Source organism: Mytilus trossulus, chromosome 14, assembly GCF_036588685.1.
Source record: "Mytilus trossulus isolate FHL-02 chromosome 14, PNRI_Mtr1.1.1.hap1, whole genome shotgun sequence".
Taxonomy (NCBI): Eukaryota; Metazoa; Mollusca; class Bivalvia; order Mytilida; family Mytilidae; genus Mytilus; species Mytilus trossulus.
In genome coordinates this window covers 11466866-11493482 of record NC_086386.1, presented here as the reverse complement: position 1 = coordinate 11493482, position 26617 = coordinate 11466866, and the positions used below count along the sequence as shown (strand labels likewise).

Here is a 26617-nt window from a genome sequence, read left to right as displayed (position 1 = left end):
GCAAAAATATCCTTACTTGTCTGAAGATAAGCAAAAATATCCTTACTTGTCTGAAGATAGGCAAAATTATCCTAACTAGTCTGAATATTAGCAAAAAATATTCTTACTGTTCTGAAGATTAGCCAAAATATCAATACCAGTCTAAAGATTAGCAAAAATATGTAAACTGTGAAAGATTAGCCAAAATAAATATCATAACAGTCTAATATTGTGGAAAAAAATTCCTTTCCAGAATTAGCAAACAAATCCTGACCAGTCTAACGAGTTAGCAAAAATATTGTCTATAGATTAAGAGAAAAACAGATCTAATCAAAAAACAGGAAGACAAAACTAGCAAAATAATACTGATTTTTCTCCCGAGAAATCTTCATGCTGATACAAAACACCAAATAACGAAGTTTCAGCAATCTGCCACACAATATAAATCTTCAATCACTACTGTGTTCAAAGTGCAGCAAGCAGAAAATAAACAAAATAGAGAAGCCAAAGTCATATACATGTATGTATACAGCTGATTTGTGTGTGTTAAAAAGCAGTTAGATTCATCCTATATCTGAACCAACCAGATCGAAAGTAAAATCAGCTTCCTAAAAGTAGATTCAGTGTTGATCACAAGTCAATTTTCAAAATATTCAAGAAGGAAAAAGTCTGTAAAATGGAAAGCATTTAGAAATTTTAAGAGTACGTCTATTTTGTTTCTTCAAAAAAGACAAGTTAACCATGTTAAAAGTTCCTTATAAAGTTCACTTCACGATTGGTATACAATATGTGTAACTTTTAGAGTACATAACTATATATATTGATTTATTCAAATTAACCAATCACTATAACTAATATGATTTTTTTTGGTGTCTAATGAAGTAATAAGACTGTACTTTGGACTGATGTTTGATTCCAATCCATTGTAAAATATAAAATGCTGTCTTGTTCTGAATTCTTGATAAACTTTTCAAGGTTATCAATACTATGACAAGGTGACCTGATTTTAGCCAGATGAAAAAAGAAAGCTTGCCAAAGCCATAACATTAATACCTGTTCTGAATCACTGTCCTGTAATACAGCAATAAATCAATCAATCAAATATTTCAAGATTTCAGCCATATGCTTATAATTGTTCATCAAGAAATGAAAGTGTTTTTTTTTATAGAAGAGTAAAAGGAATCCATTTCCATATGCTTCATAGAAATTTATATAACGTGAAAGATCTTTCAAAAAGGAGGTCTTCTTACAAAGAATTTTATTTTGAATGAAACCGGTCTATACATATCACTTTAATATTTAAATTCTGTTGTGATTATTTCTAAGAATAGACTTCTAATATAACAGATACCTGTTTATCAAAGAGAATTACTTAAATATCGTTCACTTGCGATTGGTATAAATAGGAAAAGTTATTTGTCCAGATAAATCATCATATAATTCTAATAAACAAAACAAACTTAAAAAGCCTTACAAGTTCTCTCTTTTCTATTTCTTTAGCTTGTTCTTCATCCATTATTTCTACAAGGGAGACAACTTTGGGTCTTGGTGATGACAAGTTAAGTCCCCTGTCTATACTGAATCCTATCACTGGTGGAGGTGGTTTACTGAAGCTTTGTGGTGTTGAGTTGACTGGACCAGTCAGTCTGTTGTCATGGTGATTTATTTCACTATCCTCCTCTGCCTGTAACTGTCTGGCATAAGCTTCATCTAAATATATTATATTTTATAAGCATGAGAAAACAAATTCATTTATTTGTTGTATATTAATCAGACCATTAGTTTTCTGGTTTAAATTGTTTTACATTTGTCATTTTGGGGCCTTTTAAAGCTGAAAATGTGATATGGACCTTGCTCATTGTTAAAGGTTGTAACGTGACCTATAGTTGTTAATATTTGTGACATTGGTATTCATACTGCATTTTTGCATAATTAAAGGATCAGATGGCCAAAAGCCAAGTATTTTGATGTCAAGCTTTTCATGTGACATGGTTATTGCAGAAAGGATAATGAATGCTCTCATCCCTTTTAAATAGGTTAAGCTAGACAGCCCTATTACATAATTATGTTTAGTTATTGGTTGAACTGCTTAGCCTGATACCCCTGTTAAATATGTTTATTTAGTTGTCCTAGCTGCTTAGCCTGTGTGTAATAATTACCTTCCATTAACTGTTGATCTGAATGAACTCTGACCTGTCCTTTACGTGATGCTGTCTTTATACATGTATACATTAACTTAGCCACATCAAGTGTTACTGGGATAGTCAGGTCATCATCTTTATCTGAAAACAAATCCACTTAAAATTACTCTCATGAATTACAATATCTCACACTTAAACATGAACCTTCATGTATATTTCATAAAAACAAAATCTCAGATCTTTATTATTTTTAGCTTTTAAGGATTCTTTTAAGTGACTCAATCACAAATCTTTAAACTAGAGGCAATTTAGTATCTATCATCCTTGATAGGCAATAGTGACTTCTGAGTGTCTATTCTTGCATGAAATTGTGTTGCTGGATTGCTGTCTCATATATGTTTACACCACATGTCTTTTTAATCATCTAACATTTTATACCTTAAAAAAATGAAAGTTTTCTTAAAATTCTTCAGTGATGTGTGATGCCTTATCTATATTTTAATTACAATATATCCAAATGAAAGTTTAATCCCATTCTCTTTTCAGTCTTTTTCAATGATCCTTCTTTCCTTCATGCTTTATTCATCTACTATCTTGATACATTTTTAAGTAAACCTTGCATTTTTAAAAGGTTTGAAAATTTACCTTTAAATTGCTACATGTCATATTTAAATGATTAAACTATAAAAAATGTAGTATTTATATTCTTATTTACCTGTATCAAGACCATCAACTGGTCCAAAAAGACTAAATAATGCTTTGGTAAATTCTTTCTTCAGCGGCAGTAAAACAGTTGGTTCCCCAAATGAATCTGTTCTATCTCTGTCTATCCGACTATAATCAGGTCTGGTTATCATCACTGGCGACTCTGTCACACCCTCCTCATCCTCTATATCAATCCCTCCAACATCCAAATCAAAATTAACATTTTCCGATTCTTTGTTTTGACCTTTTTTCTTAGCATCAGGGTCGAAGTCAACATTCCAGAATTCATTAGCATCATTTGTATCAAGACCTCCACTGTAGACTTGGACTGGTTCATCTGACAGACTAACATGACTGCTCTCGCGACTGTCACTACTCAAACTTTTATTATCAGCAGAATTTATCAATTCCTTTAACAGAGCATCTGTAAATTCAGAATCTTCCTCGATAACTTCATCACCAAATGAACTAAAACTGTACTGTTTAGCTTGAATGGACAGCTGTTTCTCCAGAGATGTCAGTCTCTTTTCACTACTCATTATCAGCTGTTGCTCAATCTCTAATCTGTCTATGTTATGTTCCTTCACGATGATATCGTTACACATATCCATCAATGTTTTAGGGGAGACAACACTTTTCATGGATTTCTGTCTGAGTGATGAATGAAGGATGGGTGATTTAGGAATGTGTTGAGCTTTAAACATACAATCAACAAACTTATCACTGTCTTCCTCAGAGAGATTGAGGTTGTATTTCCAGTCCAGTAATAGATTCATGGCCCATTCCACATCACCATCACACTTTTCTAATATGTCCTTTAATTCTTTCTCAGGTATGGACGGAAAACTACTTTGAAGAAATTCCAGACCAACAACACACATACTGTCTGTCATTGTACTTTTTTCCTGGTGTAAAATTTCAGGGATACCTCTTTCTATAGAGCCATCTGCGTCAGTAGTGCCTTTCATGATGGATAATTCCCGCCCAATACAGATTTGATAAGGATAATCAATTTTCTGTAAAATGTGCATATTACCAGTGTTTATCAAATTAAGAACTTTAGTGTCAACAGATGTAATTGATGTTGATGCATCCATTTTGCGTATACAAGGTTTTGTTTCTGGATCAAAAGTACTAATAGGTGCCGATCCTTCAAGTTTCGGCATTTGCGTAGCCCAATCATTCTTAAGAAATGCTTCTTTGACGGAATCATCAAGAAATTTATCAGGAAATTTAGCTGCCATTTTTCTCTTGTTGCTTGTTTTCTTTTTCTTTTTGGCCCCAGATTTTTCATCACTTTCACCTGTATCCTGAGACACGGGAGTTTGTGTAATTGCAGTTTCTTCTGGTTTCCCAGAATACAGTTCACCAACGTCTTGTTGTTTATCCAATTCTTCAGTATTTACCTTTGCTATATCATGCCTCAGTGAATTATCATTTCCTTCTCTACTTTTTATTTGTTGATTTACTTCCATGACAATAACTTCAGTATCTGTTGAAGCAACTAATTCAGCATTTTTATCTTTTTTATGTAAATCATTATTGTGGACTTTCTCTACAACATTCCTGCTACACTCATCATTGCCCTCATTGTGATCAGCTAACGATACAGTTGGCTGACTATCCTTCTTACCAGGTTTTTCAACATTGTTTCTACATACATCAGTGCTTGGATTTTTCTCAAGTTTGTTTTTACTATCTATCTTAACAATATCTGGTTGAGCATTTGATAATTCGGGGTTTAAATTTTCTTTAATAATAAACTTGTGCTTGGCCGTATTATTAACATCAGAATTATTATCTTTTAGTTTGTCTACAGTCATTGATAAATCCATCTTATTTTCCCGACTTTGCAGTTTTTGTTTAAAGTTGTCATCCTCTAATCTACTCTGTACCATATGACTATCAATTGTAAGCTCTACTTTTCCCTTCTTTAAGGATAATAATGATGTAGTATTTAATACTAAACATTCACCATCCAATCTATCATTAAAATGCTGGACTAGAAATGAAGGCTTGTCAACACTTAAAGCATCAGACAAACATAAAGATGGTTTTAGATTAGCTTTTTCATCCGACTTCTCATTTTCAACTGTATCAGCCGACTGATTTCGTTTCTGATTTTTTTTCTGTTTTCTACCTACTGACTTTGAATCAGTATCTTTGAGATCAATAGCTGCCTTATGTTTAATTTTTTCTGGAGAATTAGTAGAATGATGATTGTCATGGGTTTTAGATGAGTTTGACTTGGAGGATGAATTTTGATTAGCTGAGGAAGAATCTGATTGGTCTGGGGAATTAGTATGTTCATCACAGATTTTTGTTGAAGGCACTAGTTTCAACTGTGAAGATTTCTTTAATAACACTGCTTCTTTTATCTGGCCAGATGTTTTAGACAATTTGTTTTTGCGAGTTTTAGATTTTTGCTGATTTTCACTTGATTTTACTGTCTCTTTGGAGGAAAGTTCTGTTTGTTGATCTGCATTATTTTTCACACTTGCTTTAGATGATATTTCAGATTCAGGTTCTTTATTCAGTTTGCTTTGTATTGCTTCATTTAATACTTCATTTTCATTACTATTAACGTTATCTTTTTGCTTATTTCTATCTCTGTTGTTTCTCTTCCTCTGACGTTTAGACTTTGGTTCTTCCCATACACTTGGACTACCCTCTTTTTCAAATTTACTCTCTTTACTTTTGTTTTCGGAACTCTTTAATAGTGAATCTGATTTATCTAAACTCTTTAGTTGTGTGTCTGACTCATTAGAACTCTTAACTTGTGAATCAGAATTATTAGAACTCTTTACTTGTTGATCATGTTGATCTTGCTCTTCAGATGGTTTCTCATTCTTCCAATATTTTTTTTCTGTATCTTTTTCTCCATCACTGTCTACATCCCAAAATTTTTCACCCAAACGATCATCAGATAAATCATTTAATTGTTCAGTTACAGCATCATTTTGATTTTCACATTTTTCTTCTAATTTGACTGGATTGTTTTTAGAATTGAGACCATATTGTAAACTACTATTGGGGCTATTCACACTGCCCTTACTATCACAATATTCTTTCTCAATATTTTTCATTTCCAACTCTTTTTGATTACAACTTCCCTGAGCCTCATCTGACTGCTCTGTTTTCCCTTTGTTGTCCAAATTTTTATCATGACCTAGACCTTTAAGCTGATCAGTTGACCAGATATCCTTTTCTACAACTGTTCCACTTTTGTTGACATTTAAATCAACTCCTTCAGATTCATTTAAATTTTCACTCTTTCTCTCAGGTTTTTCATCAATCACATCAAAAACTTTCTCTAAACTCAATTCTATACTGCCAATAGTTTGGTCTTCATCAGTGACAGAAATTGTTCTATTTTGATTATCTTCAACATTATTTAATTCTAAGGGAAAATTAGACTCAATGTTAAACCTTCCATCAACAATGTCAGTTGCTGAGGACATATTTGGAAGGTTGGTATCCTGAGGTACTTTTTCATCGTCAATTGTTTGGACCAAATTAATAGGTTCCTGCACATGTTGTATGTCTGAGTCTGGTGTTTTATCATGGTGTAGAAACATACTAAGTTTCTGGTCTATAAGACATTCAGCATCTTGTCTTTGTTGTTCATCAATAGGCATTATATGTAGATAAGCCTTCAACTCATCCTGTACTTTACTGAGATCACTAATTGTTTTATCCTCTACATGCTCTGACATCAAACTATCAACAAGTTCATGGATTTCATCACTGAATTCTTTGTCCTCTGATCTGCCTTTTTCAAAACTTGGGGTTCTTGAGCTTCTGTTTTCAATTAGTGTATTTTCACTTTGTTCTGGTTGTACTGTGACAGGTGAAGCACATGTTTTTTCTGATACCAGAAGTTTTTGCTGAGAAATGAGTTCTATCTGTTTCTGTAAGCTCGCTGTTGATAACCCTTTGTGTTTCTTCATCTGAAACCCTAGACCAGTAGAGAAAGGAAGCATATTGTTCTTTACCAGTTTTTCACTGGACATTGATACTGTTGAAGCAACAGCATGCTCATCAATCTTATCAGTAACATTGGAGTTGTCTACCATAACTGCATTTCCATTTTTACTTCCTGCTTCATCTTCTTGTGACATATTCTCTTTGGTTTCTAGCCTTTTTTTATCTTTCCGTTCAGTATGTTTAGATGATTTGTTCTCCACTTGTGTCTTCCTTTTGTCATTACTTTTCAAAGCTGGAAATTCTTCATCTTTCAAATCTTCATTTTCTTCTTTTTCCTCTTCCTGTTCATTCATCAAAGGCTGATAATAGTTCTTCCATTTAAATGACCCAACATCCTGCCATATATCTTCATTATCATCCACATTATATGATGCAGAATTATTTTTTGTTTCAGCTGATGAGTTCTTGACCTTTTTTGTTTCTGTTTCCTGAATATTGTTTTGTGGTAATATGGTCACTGGTCTAGACCTACTAAAATAAGAAAAGAAGACATTCGTAAGGATAAACCTACTTACCACAGAATATTTCAAAATCTGACATTTTTTAAGTATTTGATAAATATGTGATAAACGGATTATAAAATGTCCTTTTCCATTTTGACCCTGTAACCCATGTGTGCCCTCTGGAGCCGGTTGTTCATCACTTGGTTACATTTAACCCTCTGTTAAATATAACCCAGGGTTAAATCATTTAACCGATGGTTGCATAACCAAGGGTTAAAATTCTGTTGTTCAACATGATTTTAACCCTTGGTTATGTAACAGTCGGTTAAAAAAAAATAACCAAGGGTTAAATTTTAACTGAGGATTTATGTTCCCACAATGCATTATTCCTATGTATTATTTCCTGGCAGCAAGAAATCAATATGGCAGAATTCGTCACCTCAGACAAAAAAGGCTTAAAAAAAACTTATTCCAGCAAAGATGAAGATTTGAAAGTTCAACATTTAGTCGAGAAAATATTATCTTATTTTAAATTCCAAACAAACCAACCCAAAAACAACAAACAAAAAAGCCGAAATTTGGCAAATTATTGCTCACCAGACCAGTGCCACTATCCGTTGGCTAGTTTTCAATTGCTCAAAAGCAAAATTTATGTATTGGTTTTAAAACAGCTTTCTTTTTAATCATCCCAAGTAATTAATCACAAACATGACAAAGCACAAATTAAGAATAAACACAATTAAGATTTTAGCTGCGAGTGTTTCACAAAAGTGTTTTCCTAACCATATTTATTTAATGTAAACAGAGTATACTGAATACACTATAAAGTTAGGATAGACTGTAGTGTTGCTATATATCATACTTTGAAAGACAATATCATCTGCTATCTTTGATCGTAACCTGTACATAACGTAAACTTATATAAAGAATAAAGGGATGCTCTCTAACACGACCGCGTTTATGTCTAAACATAGAAACAATAAACCCGGAAGAAAATTATCATCACAGATTAAGTTCAGCTGAGCAGCATTAAATTGTATGTTGATCATCATTCATTTTTAGGGTATTGTGAATAGATTTATCATGATAAATTGATGTACATATCTTTATTTGCTTGACGTCCATTTTCAGGGAAGGGAAATTGTAATTCTTTTATTTTCATATTTTTTTGGCGTGGAAAAATGAGGGGGGATTATTATGCATTAACATTTTTTTTTTGGTGGGTGGGGGGGGGGGGGGGGGGGGGGGGGGGGGGGGGGGGGGGGGGGGCTTTGGATAAAAAAAATTGTTTGTTTCACCTTAAGCTTCCACTACATGTATATGTAATGCTAAAATTGAAAGACAAAAAATGTTAGCCCCCCCCCCCCCCGAAAATCAAATGATTTCTACCTTAAGAAAAAAAACTTGGTCTGTTTTGAATATTGTTCAAGAATATTAAAATGATTTAAAAAAACGTCATTCATTGAAAGTAATCATAAATTTTTTTGTGACGCCTTCCTTCAAGACGACATAACTATTTAGACTAATTGTATTGTAAAACATGTGACTACTGGAAAGAACAAGTTAATTCATAGTTGGACGTGATGCTGGCACACATAATTAAATGTATAATATAAATGTGGTTGGGTTCTTGATAATATGTATGAGTACTATGACCAGAGGGAAACATATTCCTTTTGGTTATTATAACTGTCTATATATATGAGGATTTAAGACAAAATAGATATTGTGAAATAAATTATAATATTCTTCTCAGGAACACAATGTTCAAGTTCACCGAGCTAAAATTTGACAGTTTAATAACTGATCTTCCTTAATGACTGAAATTGTCTGAATCTTGGTTCATCTGTCGTTAATAACTGGAACCACAAGTATTTGTTGTTTTTTTTTTTAATACACGGTTACAATGTAGATATGGCAGATTTTTATAAGAACCCCGGTAATTCAATTTTTTATGAATCCAATGAAGTTTATTTTGGGATCCATCCGTCCTCAATGTACATTGGCGCTTTAAAAACGCATTTAAATACATGTATATACAGTTTAGAATATTAAAAATAAAAAGAATCCACGACTATGTTGAAATTAGTCAAGAAATGAGAAATGTATACAAAGTATAGGTAACTGTACATGTCCCGTTTTGGTCTATTTATTATTCCTCATGGTAAGGGCCATAATCCCCAAAATCAATGCCCCTTATTCATCATGTTCATACAAAAAATAAAAGAGACAAGGGAATGATTGCCAAAGAGACAACTGTAAACCTAAGTAAAAATTAAGCGGATGTTAGCAATTATAGGCCAAATCAAAACACTTTTATGTAAGAAATCCTGTTTCTTATTGCGTGCTTGCCAAAATTTGAGCAATTTTATATCTGAAAAATATTTTCGGTCAAAAGTAACAGAAACTTCTCTTAACCTTTTTCAAGTTTCATTTTAATCTTTCTACGACTTTATATTCTGTGCTTTAAATAGATATGTATCAACGTCATGGCGAGAAGGTTTCGTTAAATCCAATGCCTCATGCAGACGAATGTCACTATATCAGCTGCACGTTAAAGAATCACTGAATAATCTCAGTCCTTGTGGTCTGAAAGATCGTGAGCCTGTTCCAAGGCAAGATTTCTACCTAAATCAACAAAGCCTCCTTTAAAAGAAACAGTTTAATTTTGTGCTTACAATTCTTAAAGACTTGGCATATTTTGCTTTTGTCCTGAATATGCATGAAATACTCCAATTACATGTGTATTCAACAGGAATCCTTCTTTTGCAATTGTGTTTTTGGCGTAAAGTATTTATGACAAGCAGGATGTCTGTTAAACAAAACTTCTAGATGCATGATTTGTTATTGTCTCGCCTTGGTTGGGTCAAAAAGTGAGACACAGTTATGCTGTTCCGGGGTCGTCGTCAACTTCTCATTTAATATTTAGGGGCATTTTATAGCTGACTATGTGGTATGGACTTTGTTCATTGTTGAAGAACGTATGGTGACATATAAGTGTTAATTTGTGTGCCATTTGGTCTCTTGTGGAGAGTTGTATACTTCATCTTCTTTTTATATTTACTTATCAATAATAGTTTATTATGGGAAATATTCATTGGCTTCCTTTCATCCAACTAAAAGTGAATTTTAGCTATAAGTTTAAAACAAAAAGGTGTCAGGACTTCTGTTTAAATAGGGATGATATACAAGAGCAATAGCGAAATTGATATTAGTTGGATCTGCTACTACTACATGTATCTACAAACCCTGTATTTGGCATAAAAAACGTGCTAAAATTAAAATAAGTGTTATACGTCGGTCAAAATTTACAACGGCAAAGTAAAATATCATGGTTTTTTAGAACCTAGAATTATAGATTTGTTTAAAAATCTTAACCTTAGAAAAAAACAGGTATTGGGTACAGAGTTGAAGCACTTATTTTATACCTTACAGTAACGCGAACCTGATAGAACGCATGGCAGCGGGTAATTACATTGATCCTATGGATTCATAATAAAATCTATCACTAGTACTTGTATATTAAATGCGTGCTATTGTACAAAATGAACAACTGCAACTACATGCATATATTGATACAGAATGGTTTTCTTAATTTCTGGACTGATAATGGCAATGTGCGAATTAATCCGGGATTTACACGGAGATCAAATTGTCATGGGGTTCATAATACAATTTATGATTTTTTAAACAATGAATTATCTGAAACTTGAAAATCTCAATTAAAAACACCCACTGTAAATCAATGTCAATGCCGTGTTTATCCAAATTGAATGAGTAAATCTTCACCAGCCTAAAAGTACCGACATAATTTATCCAGCGGATAGAACATTGTATCCACCCGACACATTCTGAGCTATAGAAATAATCAAAAAAAAAACTCAATCCTGAACTCCCAAAGAGTTAAAGATAAATGATTAAACTAAAAAAAAAGTTGCGAAAAGAATACTTGTATACATTGAGAATAAGAAATAGTCTGTTAAGTTGATGGGATTAATTTCTCTCCGAAATTCTCACGGTTTTTTAACAATAGGATTTAGAATATTGAAAGTAAGTTGATGTGCTGCTTTTTTGAAAATTTTAACCCTTGGTTAAATATTTAACCCAACCCCTAAAGGTGGGTTAAATATATCTGTTTTAACCAAGGATTTAACAGAGGGTTAAATTTAACCACAGGATGAACAACAGAAAATAACCAAGGGTTAAAATTTAACCAAGGGTTATGATATTTAACCCTTGGTTAAAATTTAACCGAGAGATTAACAACTGGGTCCAGGTGGCTCCTTTGGCAGAGAAGGGGGTTTCAGGATAATACCTAGGACCAATATGGAAAAGAACATGCTACAATCTATAATCATACCTATCTAAAATTATAAATGTATTTTTTGGAAGAAATGTGATTATACAAAGTGGACTGTGAGTTATGGCTTACAGTCTTTTTTATCCCCTGCTACAAATATAAACAGTAAATCGACTAACAATGATGAGCTATGAATGTTTGTAAATGCATTTAACGAAATAGAATGTTACCATGAAGATAAGTTCTTTCACAAAACTCTGATTAGCAGTTTTAATGAAATTTGCTGGAGAGAACAGACAGACACATAAATTGACAGACAGACAGAAGTGAGCAGTATGTCTAAGCTTCAAATAGCCCTTTCTCCATTGGAGAAGCAGTATCATTACAATCAGATTGCCAAAAATATCACAGTATTTACCTTTTAGTATTAATTAGCATATCTACGGTAACATTTCTTTGGTATCTATCTAACATTCTCTTGATGCTCTCATACGGCACAGCATGATCAGATTTCCTATAATATAACATTTCTGATTTATATGATATAATATCTAAATTCATAGGCATTGTTTGTCAAATTTTTTCCAACCATTTGTTCTTAAAGTGTTTTGGTATTCTCCTCAAAGACATTTATCTCTAACTGTGAGGGTGAACTAAAAATCTGAAAGGCCTATTACTCAAAGTGGACCATTTACAATTGTATATTTTGTATTTAATGGAAAAAAGTTGTTATAAATATTTCTGATATTATGAAAATACTGTACTCTGCACATTGTCTTGCTTTGAATCTCCAGGGTGTTGATGGTTCCAGGATGTCTATCTCATATTCAGGAGTCACAGACTTGGCCTACAAACAGGACAAAGAAGGAATATAATTACTTATGGAATTTATAGACCATTCTATGGAAAACTGTATACATTCTTTAACTTTTTATAAATAAAGCCTACAATCCTAATAAAGAATGTAATCTAACAGAGTGCATAGACCACTTTGTTGAAAATTGTATATATCATTAATATTTCTACACAATAAAAATCTCAGAAACAATGACAACTTTGAGAGTTCTAGTCTGGCTCTGATCTCAGTTAACCACTACAGTTTCCTATCATTATGACACACTTACAATATCAACATATGGACACATTTCCCAGACTTGTGTATTGGTATTGTCTATAATGACAGGTGATACATTCTTCCTTACAGCTTCAAGTGCTACAACATAATATATGCAAATATATTATTATTCAATTAAAGAAAAACAGTCATGTCATGGATGGTGTAACAATGTACTTAGAAACGTAATTATGAACAAACTGAGAGTTCTGGGATCCCTTTCATAGAAAAATCTAAATGAATAGTTTGTTGTGTTTCACCAATGTGGTGCTCAACGAGATTGACCACAAACCAACTAATATATACACAGCGTACTTCACAAGCAGAGAATGCAACTGAATTTAAAAGGTTTTATCAACTGGTTCCATAGTAACGCATAAAAGGAATTTCATATCATTTTTTCTTGTACCCCTCATTTTATTATAACAAATAAAATATACCGTACATATTTTCATTTTTTGGGTTTATACAGATTTCTTTTTTTATTCCTACTTTGAACATCAGCTTCTGTATAAGGTTCTTGTTTTATTTAAATTTGAACATGAAGCTCTGTATCTTTTTATGACAATGTTTATGAGCCTATGTGTCTAATTGTATTTTTTACTACATTTGACCCTTACCTCTTCTCCTACAGTGATCATGAGCATCTGTTAATTTCCTCTGATCATAACAATACACATCTCTATTCATAAAATAATCATCTGCAGAAAATATTTCTCCATTTTCTTTCAGCTCCCTGCAAAAAAGGGTAAAATTTAAATCTCTGCTAAGAATAAATGCTTTATCATTAATCACAATTATTTTTTTTAAGTTTCAGAAATTTCTTTTTTTAGTTTTGTATTTTAGAACTTTTTAATATATTTTGACAATGAGTACTTCAATCATTTTCCATGACTTCATGTGTATATGCAGATCTGTATGTGCGTGTTCTATTGCATTCATTCATGTTTGGGGAAGATCAACTTTTGTTAGCCATGGTAACAGCCAACACTGCCATGCTGGTCAACTTAGTAGACAAATGCTTACATAAATTAGTGCATATAGTGTGTCATGTGTTCCTTGTTTTTCATTTTTTCACCGTATTTCATGGTTTTTATGTTGTACTCCTATAAAGGAGGGATATATGTGAAACATTCATTTGGCATATTATCTTACCTTGCCAGTGTTGACTTCCCACTGCCAGGTAAACCTCTCAAGATAATGAAAACTCTAACACCACTTATGATCTTGTCCTTGACCTTCTGTGACCCGAGATCTAGTGACCTCTCTGGTGGAGACGGAGAGGATTCCTTACTTTGAGCCTGAACCTTCTTGGTCATCTGCTGAGCAGCTATTGTAGCATACTGTTGTGCTTCATTAGCGAGTTGTTGAGCAGTAGGTGAAGGGAAAGCAGAGGCATACGGTAAAATAGGTGGTGATGGGGATGACATTGGATGGTGTAACATGTTCCGTGTAGGTGAAGATATTGGTACCAGGCCAGGAGGAGGCATTAGAGTTGATGGTCGGTGCATCATGTTTGTTGTTTGTATTATCGGTCCAACTTGGCTTGTCTGTGGCATAATGTTCATTGGTGGCGGTGGTTGTGGTGGCATATTACGAACACCAACTAAAGTCACTGGTACAATGGGTATTTGTGGATTAAAGGGAATGTGTCGTGGTACAGGGAACATGGGAACAGGCCTTATCTGTGGGTGTTGCCCTTGCTGCTGGGGTGGGAACATTGCGTAAGGAGGAAGAGTTCTCTGCTGAGTAGGTAAAGCTGCCTTAGGAGTTAGAAATTTAGGAAAAGCATCAAATGGCTTTGAATCTATGGTATTACTTTGTACATTTGTAGATCTAGGAATAAATTCTTTAGCATTAGGAGATAAAGCATTCAATCTCTCTAACTCTCTGGCAGCTGATTCTAACATTGAAGGCTCTTTCTTTTCCTCTTTAGATATTCCCAGCATATTCTTCAGTTCAGCTGCTATAGTTTCTGCAGAACCACTCTGTGATAGAATAGATCCATCACTGGAGCTGTCATCATTTTCCAAGTCAAAAGTCTCCATATTAAAATTCAAATCTAAGTCCTCTTCTGGGTCTTTTTGAAGATTTTTTAACTGTCCTCTTTCATTTTTCTCTGCTAAACCTAATCTAACCAACATAGATATGTTGTTACTACCTATTCCAGTCCTGGGGAAGTTTGCTTCACCTTTGACCTTCTCCTTTAATATCTTATCTGACTCTTTTTCATCAGAACTACTTTGGACCCCATTAGATTGAGAAACGACGCTTTTCTTCTTGTCATCACTTTCTGTGTACATTCCAGGGAATATATTTGTTGCATCCCTCTGAGACTGATGATTCATTTCTTTATTTTGAGCCATGTCTTTAGTTGGTTTGATTCCAAATTTAGCTGTGATATCTGGCCAGTAATTGTCCATGTAAGCTTGGTAGCTATCCTGATATAAGTCTGATTCCTTTACTGTAGCATCTGAGAATGGATTATACAGTTCTGACAAACCTTCAGTACCAGACAACTGGAAATAACAAGAAAATTTACTAAGTCTTTAATGTAGTACCTAACACTACAGGGAGATAACTCTGTAAAGTCAGTGAAACATTTTAATTATGTTACGTTGTAAAGGGAATATTAAGCTTCTCAATGATCAAATTGGTGTTTGCCAAACTGCTATATAACCAGTGTAATTTTTCTGACAAACCCAGTCATGCCAGTGGGTTCAAATTTTTTTAAATTTTTATATTTTTGTTAAAGGTTCAAAGTAAATACATTCATGACATTGTTAAAATTTTATAAAAATTAAACCAGTCAAATTGTGAAAAGTGAAAGTGTTGGGTATCACCTTAAGTTGTACACTGTCGAAGTATTTTCCTATGTAGATTTCAATTTTTGCATATTTTGAAAACATGATATGCTTATGGATTTTGTATCTGGCAGTTGTCAATGGAGTGTCAACTATAATGGAAGCTACTATAATTCCCAAGACACAAACTTCTAATAATTTATGAATACAATAACATGTCATATTCTATATTGTATCTAGAAATGAAATCCATCTAGCATTTTTCAATGTTTTTCTGAATTCAATCAAGTGGAAAATATAATATTTGTCCTCAGATAAGTACTAGTACTGCTATAAACAGATGGATCATAACTATGCACATGCTTTGTTCCTGATTTAAACCAGATGCTCCGCAGGGCGCAGCTTTATACGAACGCAGAGGTTGAACCCGGAACGGTTGGGGCAAGTATGGACACAACATTCAAGCTGGATTCAGCTCTAAATTTGGATTGTGATTAAATACTTGACACAGCATAGATTTCTGACACAGAATGAATGTGGTCTAATGAACTTAAAATTTTTGTTTTGCCTTTGAGCAATTCACTATGCTGTTGAATATTAATCCTCTCAAAAAAATGTTTGAAGAAATTTTCTTTTTATTTATGAAATCTGAAATGGATAAAATTGACCCCCCCCCCCCCCCAATTTTTTTTCACATCCCCCTTTCCCTTATTTCAAATCTGATCTCAATTCAAATTTCTAATGAAGTTTGCAACAATAACTACTCATTTGAATACATCATAAAATATTAAAATGTAAAAAAAGTGCTTGTTATCACTGAATGGTAAAGATTGTTTGAATCTATCAGTTGGTAGTAAAAGTGAATATACATTGTATATTGTATAAAACAATGATTTAAGTTGCTTCAACTACTATTATGGACAAAGAAAGATAACTCCAATTGAAATCCATTTGAAATTTCTTGCTATTGACAATATTCTGCAATTAGATATTTCTTGCTATAGTGCAATACTGTGCAATTGAAAATATTTGCTATTGCACAATACTGTGCAATTGAAGATTTCTTGCTATTGCACAATACTGTGCAATTGAAGATTTCTTGCTATTGCTGAATACTGAGCAATTGAAAATTTCTTGCTATTGCTGAATACTGTGCAATTGAAAATTTCTTGCTATTGCACAATCCTTAATATAATTATTTTGGATCCTGATTTGGACCAACTTGAAAACTGGGCCCATAATCAACCAGATGCTCCGCAGGGCGTAGCTTTATACGACCGCAGAGGTTGAACCCTGAACGGTTGGGGCAAGTATGGACACAACATTCAAGCTGGATTCAGCTAAATTTGGATTGTGATTAAATAGTTGACACAGCATAGGTTTCTGACACAGAATGAATGTGCTCTAATGAACTTAATTTTTTTGTTTTCTCTTAGAGCAATTCACTATGCTGTTGAATATTAATCCTCTCAAAAAATGTTTGAAGAATTTTTTTTTTTATTTATGAAATTTCAAATGAGAAAAATTGAACCCATTTTTTTTTAATCACATCCCCCTTTCCATTATTCCAAAACTAATCTCAATCAAAATATTCTAATTGAGTTTGCAACAATAACTACTCATTTAAATACATCATAAAATATTAAGATGTAAAAAAACTGCTTGTTATCACTGAATGGTAAAGTATATTGAATATAACAAAGATTTAAGTTGATTCTGGACAAAGAAAGATAACTCCATTTAAAAAAAAATCTTGCTATTGCACAATATTCTGCAATAAGATATTTCTTGCTTACTATTCTGAACAAAGAAAGATAACTCTAATTAAAAAAAATTTTGCTATTTCACAATATTGTGCAATTAGATATTTCTTGCCATTGCGCAATACTGTGCAATTGAAAAGACTTGCTATAGCACAATACTTAATATAATAATTTTAGATCCTGATTTGGACCAACTTGAAAACTGGGCCCATAATCAAAAATCTAAGTACATGTTTAGATTCAGCATATCAAAGAGGCCCAAGAATACTTTTTTTGTTAAAATCAAACTTAGTTTAATATTGGACCCTTTGGACTTTAATGTTGACCAATTTGAAAACAGGACCAAAAATGAAGAATCTACATACACAGTTAGATTTGGCATATCAAAGAACCCCATTTATTAAATTTTTGATGAAATCAAACAAAGTTTAATTTTGGACCCCGATTTGGACCAACTTGAAAACTGGGCCAATAATCAAGAATCTAAGTACATTTTTAGATTCAACATATCAAAGAACCCAACGGATTCATTTTTTGTCAAAATCCAACTAAGTTTAATTTTGGACCCTTTTGACCTTAATGTAGACCAATTTGAAAACGGGACCAAAAGTTAAGAATCTACAAGCACAGTTAGATTCGGCATATCAAAGAACCCCAATTATTCAATTTTGATGAAATTAAACAAAGTTTAATTTTGAACCCTTTGGGCCCCTTATTCCTAAACTGTTGGGACCAAAACTCCCAAAATCAATACCAACCTTCCTTTTATGGTCATAAACCTTGTGTTTAAATTTCATAGATTTCTATTTACTTATACTAACGTTATGGTGCGAAAACCAAGATAAATGCTTATTTGGGTCCCTTTTTGGCCCCTAATTCCTAAACTGTTGGGACCTACACTCCCAAAATCAATACCAACCTTCCATTTGTGGTCATAAACATTGTGTTAAAATTTTATTGATTTCTATTCACTAAAACTAAAGTTATTGTGCGAAAACCAAGAATAATGCTTATTTGGGCCCTTTTTTGGCCCCTAATTCCTAAACTGTTGAAACCAAAACTCCCAAAATCAATCCAAACCTTTCTTTTGTGTTCATAAACCTTGTGTCAAAATTTCATAGATTTCTATTAACTTAAACTAAATTTATAGTGCGAAAACCAAGAAAATGCTTATTTGGGCCCTTTTTGGCCCCTAATTCCTGAAATGTTGGGACCAAAACTCCCATAATCAATACCAACCTTCCTTTTATGGTCATAAAACTTGTGTTAAAATTTCATAGATTTCTATTCACTTTTACTAAAGTTAGAGTGCGAAAACCGAAAGTATTCGGACGACGACAACAACGTGATAGCAATATACGACGAAATTTTTTTCAAAATTTGCGGTCGTAAAAAAATAAAAGTACATGATTAGATTCAGCATATCAAAGAGGCCAAGGCACTTGTCTCAGAAAAAAAAATCCTATATACCTTATTATAACACAAGGTACTTAACTTGCATTTCAGAAAAATGTTAGGTGGTGACGAAGTTCCGTTATATGCTGCTTTATAGGCTGTCAACCCCTTTAAAGCTTGTTGTATCGTAAATCTAAATTGATTTATCTATACAATGGTGTATAACATGCCTACATTTGTTGTAGGAATCATCCTTGTAGCAATCCTACCAAAGTATGTCAATCGTAATAATTTTGCAAACCGCTGAAGAATTGGCAATAAACGGCCGCAGTAAATGATTTATTATTAAAATTGTTTTAAAAAAAACTGTTAGTTTTCGAATGAATAGAACTTATCATACAGTTAGTAAAATTGTATGATATACCGTGAAAAAAAACTAACAAGTGTTGTTTGTGGTATGTCTAATAAGTTACAAATTTTCCCATGACGTCAATGTCTTTCAGACTCTCTCTTGACTTTACGTATGAAATGAAACAAGATCAGATAACTCCGAGAATCATTTAGACTTTCCTATAGAATTGACCAATGGGAAACCGAGATATACAAGGAGCATGACGCGTTTATTGCCAATTCTTCAGCAGTTTGCAAAATTATAACGATTGACATACTTTGGTAGGATTGCTACAGATGATTCCGACAATAAATGTAGGCATGTTATACACCATTGTAAAGATAAATCAATTTAGATTTACGATAAAACAAGCTTTAGTGGGATTAACAGCCTATAAAGCGGCATATAACAGAACTTCGTCACCACCCAACATTTTTCTAAAATGCAAGTTAAGTACCTTGTGTTATAATAAGGTATATAGGAATTTTTTTTCTGAGACAAGTGCCTGTGCAAAGAGGCCAAAGAATTCAATTTTTGTTAAAATCAAACTTAGTTTAATTTTGGACCCTTTGGCCTTTAACATGTTTAATGTAGACCAATTTTAAAACGGGACCAAAAATTAAGAATCTACATACACAGTTAGATTTGGCATATCAAAGAACCCCAATTATTAAATTTTTGATGAAATCAAACAAAGTTTAATTTTGGACCCAGATTTGGATCAACTTGAAAACTGGGCCAATAATAAAAATCTAAGTACATTTTTAGATTCAGCATATCAAAGAACCCCAAGGATTCAATTTTTGTTAAAATCAAACTAAGTTTAATTTTGGACCCTTTGGACCTTAATGTAGACCAATTTGAAAACGGGACCAAAAATTAAGAATCTACATACACAGTTAGATTCAGCATATCAAATAACCCCAATTATTCAATTTTTGATGAAATCAAACAAAGTTTAATTTTGGACCCTTTGGGCCCTTTTTTCCTAAACTGTTTGGACCAAAACTCCCAAAATCAATACCAACCTTCCTTTAATGGTCATAAACCTTGTGTTTAAATTCATAGATTTCTATTTACTTATACTAAAGTTATGGTGCGAAAACCAAGAAAAATGCTTATTTGGGCCCTTTTTAGGCCCCAATTCCTAAACTGTTGGAACCAAAACTCCCAAAATCAATCCCAACCTTTCTTTTGTGGTCATAAACCGTGTGTTAAAATTTCATAGATTTCTCTTCACTTTTACTAAAGTTAGAGTGCGAAAACTAAAAGTATTCGGACAACGACGACGACGACTACGACGCAGACGCCAACGTGATAGCAATATACGACAAATTTTTTTTCAAATTTTGCGGTCGTATAAAAAGTAAATAGACATTGCATCATACAAGTATCAACAAAAGGAAAAAAATAATTTTAACTAAATTTGACAAATGTTCCATATTTCTTCCTGTTAAATTTAACTACATCCTACACGTCCTATAAACAATATATCATCCTGATCATAGTGCAGCATCATTTTTTTGGACAGATTTTTGGAAAATTCATAAATGATAATAAGAAAATATTTCTAGATATTGAACATCAACTCACCCTCTACATGTACAATGTGTGAAATAATGTGAGAGAACAGATGTTAATTAAAGTTCTATTACAGTTTGTAATCCATCACATTAACACATACATCATAGGTAAACTGGGAGGTATTAAAATGTATGATGCAATACCTTTACTTTACACAAATATAAGACAGATTTAAGAAAACATGGTAGGACAGTCATCCTTATCATGACAACCTAATTCTGACCTTGAATAATATCATTTTTGATTTTATGATTATGCTAATTGACACATATTCCATGTCTCCTTCTTTTTACTTGCAAAGTCTTAAAAGAGTTAATGCACTTGCCAGATTGAACAATTTAAAAAAACTTAAAATACTAAATAGAAAATACACAGAATCAGAAAAATATATTATACCCAAAACTTTTAAAAATTGCCATGGGTAATTTTAAGTCCATGAGGACATAATTCTCCTCTTATTATGTCATTACAGATTTTATTTACTTCTTAATTGTTCAAAAGAGTGTGTACGTGCTTAAAAACCATTTTGACTCTTTTGAATACAGTCCATGTAGATGATGTAGTTCAACCTGCTTACTTTATATGTATCATTCAATAAATAGTATTAGCACAAACCTTGTCAAAAGTTACTCAACCAATTTATGTAGGTCAAAGTCCTTATCAAAATTCATAGTATATACACTATAAATTTAGCTTACAATTGAAAATGTATTCTACAAAATGAGTGTTGGGTGAAATAAATATTTTATTTGTAATACTGAACATTGATCATAATGTAATGAAATAAAGATAATGAAAATCTTTGAGCTCTTTGTTTTTATTTAAAAGGGAGCTTTCTCCCATTTCTTGCCTCTCTTAAGGGAAAGCATCATCTGTATCCTATGGGGCATGATGTGTACATGGTTGTTTTTTTTTTGTTTTTTTTAAATATATCCAATATTGCTATAAAACTGTTTATTTTCACAAACTAAATAATTGCTTAAGAGAGGATAACTAATGGCAAATTAAGCATCATATGTTGAAATTTCAGAGAGGTTTTATAAAATATGATGAAGGTAAAAAATAATCGATGGTTGCCTCAAGTTTTTTATTCACAAATAAGGACACCTTACAGAGGAATTGTGCTGATTTTGATTATTTTAGAGATAAATGGAGATTTTTGACATAGTTTTAACAGTATATAGATGACAGTGCCCCCAATGAGTGAATTCTTGCTATCTGAGCAATATTAAATGTAAACCTATAGTTTCACGACTTTTCTTTTGTAGTTTTGCATGCTACAGATGAGAAGTTTTGTGGATATTGTAAATTAGAATTTATGGTCAAAGATTGTTTCTGGTAGAATTATGTTTTCCTGTAAGCATATGATGAATTTAAAGGCTATAAGCTTTAATGAGACCTTTGATTAACCTTGTTTTGGGAAATGGGTTGGACATGAATTCAGCATGTCAGTGATTAAAACAAATGTCAGCTGAAAACTAGAAATGGCAGCAGCAGAATGGCAGAAGGACAAGTTTCATTGCTTTCCACCAAACATTGAAGTCTTATGAATCAACGATGTACATGTGACCTATGTTTTAAATTTAAACAGAACTAAATCAACAGTCATGACAGTGTACTGTTGCACATGCTTATCTGCATATTTCAATGTATTTGTATTTTATGTCTACCTGTCTGTCTTTATTCATAATATGGGTTACATGCCAGAGAGAGATTTACAAAAAATAAATGTATTTCAAATCAATTTTGTATCTTAAATTTTGAAAAATTAAAAATATTTTTGCATGAAAGTATTAAAACTTTTCCTGTCTTTATGTTTCTGACAAGTTTATGACCCGCAGTTAATTAACATTTACAACAGGTGTTATAAAGGTGTGATTACAAATGTTATAGTTAATCTGTTTATTGCCATCGAATGGGTCACTAACCAATTAATCAGTTAATTATTAATAAACCATCATAATCATTTTCCCCAGTAAAACATTAATAAATATTTTGAACTTACATGTAATGCTCCTGACAAAATAGACTGAGATATGAGATTACTATCTGTGTGGATATCATCATCTACAGATAAAGGATTAATAGTTGGTGGTTCTTCAGTATGTCCTTTGTCCTTCACCTCTTGTGTTCTTCCATATGTTGAAGCCATTACACTTCGGATTTGTTGAAGTGGACTAGAAGATGCCTGAGGAACTCTGCGACGTTCTAGGCCAACTGTTGATGAAGCACTGTTAGATGCTATAGCATGGTCACTTAAGACTGTTGATTTACTTAAGGGTGGCATGTCTTCATCATGTGACTTAGGAGGTAAAGTCACATGACTTTTTGGACTTGCTAACTCATGCCTTGCTTCACATTGTTGTAAAGCAGATCTGACATCTGTAGATTCGTCATTGTTTTTACACAGTATTTCTTGAGCCATTTTGTGAAGTCTGCTCTTTTTTCTGTCAATGTTGCCACCTTCTCCACAAAATGTCAGTAAAGTATCTATAGCTTTATCCACTAAAAAGTACAAATATATCTTTCAATTAATATGCCTGAATGGATGATTAATAATTTGCAACTGTTAAGTGTTATTGTGATACAATTCAGATACCTATGAGCCTAATGATTATTATGATAAGCCTGATTGATATCATAACATATTTAGCACCCTTTTATTCCCCACGGCAATTCATGAAAAAAACTTTTTGATACTTGTTGAAAACACTTAGAGAAAATCCTGGAACTTCAATACACCTACATGTACATATGATAATTTGCTGTATTTTTATGGAAAACCTGCTCTCAAACTTCATGTAGAAGTTGAAAATGTTTGTAAATAAAAGAAGTATGTGTTTTAGGACAAAGAATGCCACCTCAAGATTTGCATTTTCCAAATTTTTAAAGTTATAAAGGGGAATAACTCGTGAAAAACAGAAAGGTCTCACTGCTCAGATTTGAAATCTGTGTGAACATTGAGATTCAAAGCATTGTGTATGAGTTTTACAAATATTATATGAAATCTGAAGGAGGCAAACTTAAGTTACATGTATTAGAGACAGGCAGAAGGGTGCACAGTACAAATGCCCCTGTCATCTGGTTTATACCTTCATGTAGGACCGACACTTTAATATCAAAACAATTACATATTTGGAAAAACTGTGTTTCTAATAACCAGAAATAGGAAAAGAACATGTAAACAAGTAGAATGACAGTGAAAGATTTTTTTCATGAGAATATAAAGCAAATTTACAGATCTAACATTGTTGGGTTGATGTTTAGACATGTCATCATGTTAGACGAGTTGAATATAATTTATACTATATACCTATATATTACATGTATGATATATGGACATCTAAAAACACTAATAATTTAAATGCAAACTTGTGTACAAACATAAAATGTGTGAAATTCAACAGATTTATATTATACCTTACCTGCCTATGTTATTGAGTTTAGGGAAAACAACATTCAGTTTTCATTTGGCCAAAAGTGAAATTGCAAGCGATAAAAGAGTACATGACTACCCTTAATTCTTCTTCTTCTTCTTCTTCTTTCAGTACAGAGTCGGACTCTTCTTGAGTGTAAAAATGACTCTTGCTCGTTAAATCATGAGGCCTTCCTTCCTTCCTCACTTAATAAAAACTATTTACAAGAAAATTTACAAATAAAACTATGTACATCTGGGGTCAAAGGAGTTCTAGGTGTGTGAAGCTCCTGTCAAGGCCTCTGGCAGGATGGTAAGGCTGGCCTTGAACTCTTCTAGTGTAGCTGCTGTTGTGGCTTTTTCCGGTAGAGTGTTCCATTCCCTGGTTGATCTTGGGAAGAAGGAGTACCTGTATTGATCTTTTAGAGTGCGCTGTTGGTGTATGCGGTGGCCTCCTCTGGTCCTTGAATCTCCGGGTTTGTAATAATTAGAGGGGTCAATATCCACCAATCTATTGCGGATCTTGTATGCCATGGTGAGTCGGTCTTTGCAGCGGCGATCTTTAAGAGGCTCCCATTTTAGTCTATCCATTAGGGAGCTGACACAACCTGGGGATACGTCTTGGTATTCATTGTACACGAACCTAGCTGCCCTTCTCTGTACTTGTTCTAGTTCTTTTTCAAGGTTATGTTGATAAGGGTCCCATACAGTGGATGCATATTCCAGGGTTGGTCTGACCATGGTGATGTAGGCGTTGGCTTTGACTTCTGGTTTACACCGTCCTAGGTTCCTTCTCAGAAAGCCTAGTGTCCTTGATGCTTTGCCTACTGTCTGGTTGATATGTGTCTTCCACTGTAGGTCATGGTTTATGGTGACTCCCAGGTATTTCCCATGCTCGACTGCATCTAGTGTGTGACCATGTAGTTGGTAGTTCCTTATCAGTGGGTTTCTTTTGTTGGTAATCCGTATCACGATGCACTTCTCAGGATGGAAATTCATCTGCCATCGTGATTCCCACTCTTGGAGTTTGTTAAGATCGTCTTGAAGTGTCTCGCTATCCTTCACATTCTTTATTTTCCTATAAACTAGGCAATCGTCTGCAAACAACCTTGCCTCAGAAGATGTTGATTGTGGCAGGTCATTAATGTAAGCCAGAAATAATAGGGGTCCGATGACTGTTCCCTGAGGCACCCCTGAGATGACGTCTAGGGGGCCAGACTTATGCCCTTCAAGCAATACGGCTTGTGTTCTCTTGCTTAGGAAGTCTTGTATCCATTTGAGTGTTACTCCACGTATTCCGTAATAGTCCATTTTTTGGAGGAGTCTCTTGTGGGGCACTTTGTCAAAGGCTTTGGAGAAATCAAGCAGAATGATGTCTGTCTGTTCTCCTTGGTCTAAATTCTTGCCAATTTCGTCTAGTGTTATCAGGAGTTGTGTTTCACAAGATCTTTTGGATCTGAAACCATGTTGATGGTCACAAAGGATCTGGTGGCGGTCAAAGTGATCCATGATGGTGCTGTGAACAATATGTTCCAATAGTTTGCAGCAGATTGAAGTCAATGAGACTGGCCGATAATTAGAAGCTTTGTGTTTTTCTCCTTTTTTGAAGACTGGGACAATGTTGGCAGCTCGCCAGTCGTCAGGAATAATTCCAGTGTCCAAAGATTGCTGGTAAATTATGGTCAGATATGGTGATATGTGTTCAGCTGCTTCTTTGAGTATATAGGCTGGAATTTCATCAGGCCCAGTGGCTTTGAATGGTCTTAGTCCACGGAGTAGCTTGTAAACTCCCGCCTGGCTGACTCTGATGTTGTCCATAGTTGGGAATGGACTTGTGATTGAAATTTAGGGGTGGCAGTTAAACTGTTAGTGTGTGAGTGGTACTGTTTACTTGTTATTACGTTTGGATGATCTTTCATTTTCTAATTTCAGTTGAATTAGCTATAGGGAATAGGTAATTTTTTACAATAAACTTTGCAATTTCAATATTGCCGCCTTGACTTGCCTTTCCAATCCATTTCTGTTAAAATCATGTGCACGACCTCTGGTTCAACTTTCCCATGAAACATTTCCTGGAGCACTTGAAAAATTTTGTCATTTTCAGAATGATCAAGGATAGAGTTGCTTCCAAATTTATGCACTTTAGTTGGACTTTTTTGTCGATTTGAGTGTGCCATCTTATACAAAATTCTTCTTGTTTGTGTTTATCAGGAGATCAAGTAAACAATAGTGCATGTAAACGTTCTAAACATTGTCATAGCCTTTTCTTGGATGGAATTTCGATATTTACAAATGTCACGAAAACGTGTGATAGCTTCTGCGCATGACTCAAACTAACAATGGGAGTCGGGGTCGGACTAAAACACAATTCCGGAAACTTGCAGTTTATTGTATGTTCAACATCGTTACATAAATTTATGACATGTGTTATAAAGTCGATCTCGTCTTTTTTCATACGACGTGCTTCATGGGGTTTATCATTTTTTCTAGCTCCCAAATTGATTGATTGATTGATTGATTGATTGATTGATTGATTGATTGATTGATTGATTGATTGATTCTTGGTGAAAATTAAATTAACCGGGCGAAATATTTG

At 33.4% G+C, this 26617-nt stretch overlaps 1 protein-coding gene across 2 annotated transcripts in view; it reads right to left on the bottom strand.

The window, feature by feature from the left end:
• Window positions 1–26364, bottom strand: part of LOC134695874 (uncharacterized) — a 33097-nt gene extending 6733 nt beyond the window's left edge. Inside the window, exons 1-11 of one of the 2 annotated variants that reach the window (XM_063557341.1) lie at window positions 26027–26364; window positions 22612–23111; window positions 13825–15188; window positions 13290–13405; window positions 12680–12768; window positions 12320–12402; window positions 11974–12069; window positions 2836–7283; window positions 2139–2261; window positions 1454–1689; window positions 1033–1050 (exon numbers count right to left, since the gene is read on the bottom strand). In XM_063557341.1, the coding sequence (XP_063413411.1) occupies window positions 1033–1050; window positions 1454–1689; window positions 2139–2261; window positions 2836–7283; window positions 11974–12069; window positions 12320–12402; window positions 12680–12768; window positions 13290–13405; window positions 13825–15188; window positions 22612–23111; window positions 26027–26198 (7245 nt within the window). In that variant the 5' untranslated portion in view covers window positions 26199–26364. The remainder of the gene's footprint in view (window positions 1–1032; window positions 1051–1453; window positions 1690–2138; window positions 2262–2835; window positions 7284–11973; window positions 12070–12319; window positions 12403–12679; window positions 12769–13289; window positions 13406–13824; window positions 15189–22611; window positions 23112–26026) is intronic. The other variant, XM_063557342.1, reaches the window with a different exon arrangement.
• Window positions 26365–26617: the final 253 nt, after the last annotated feature.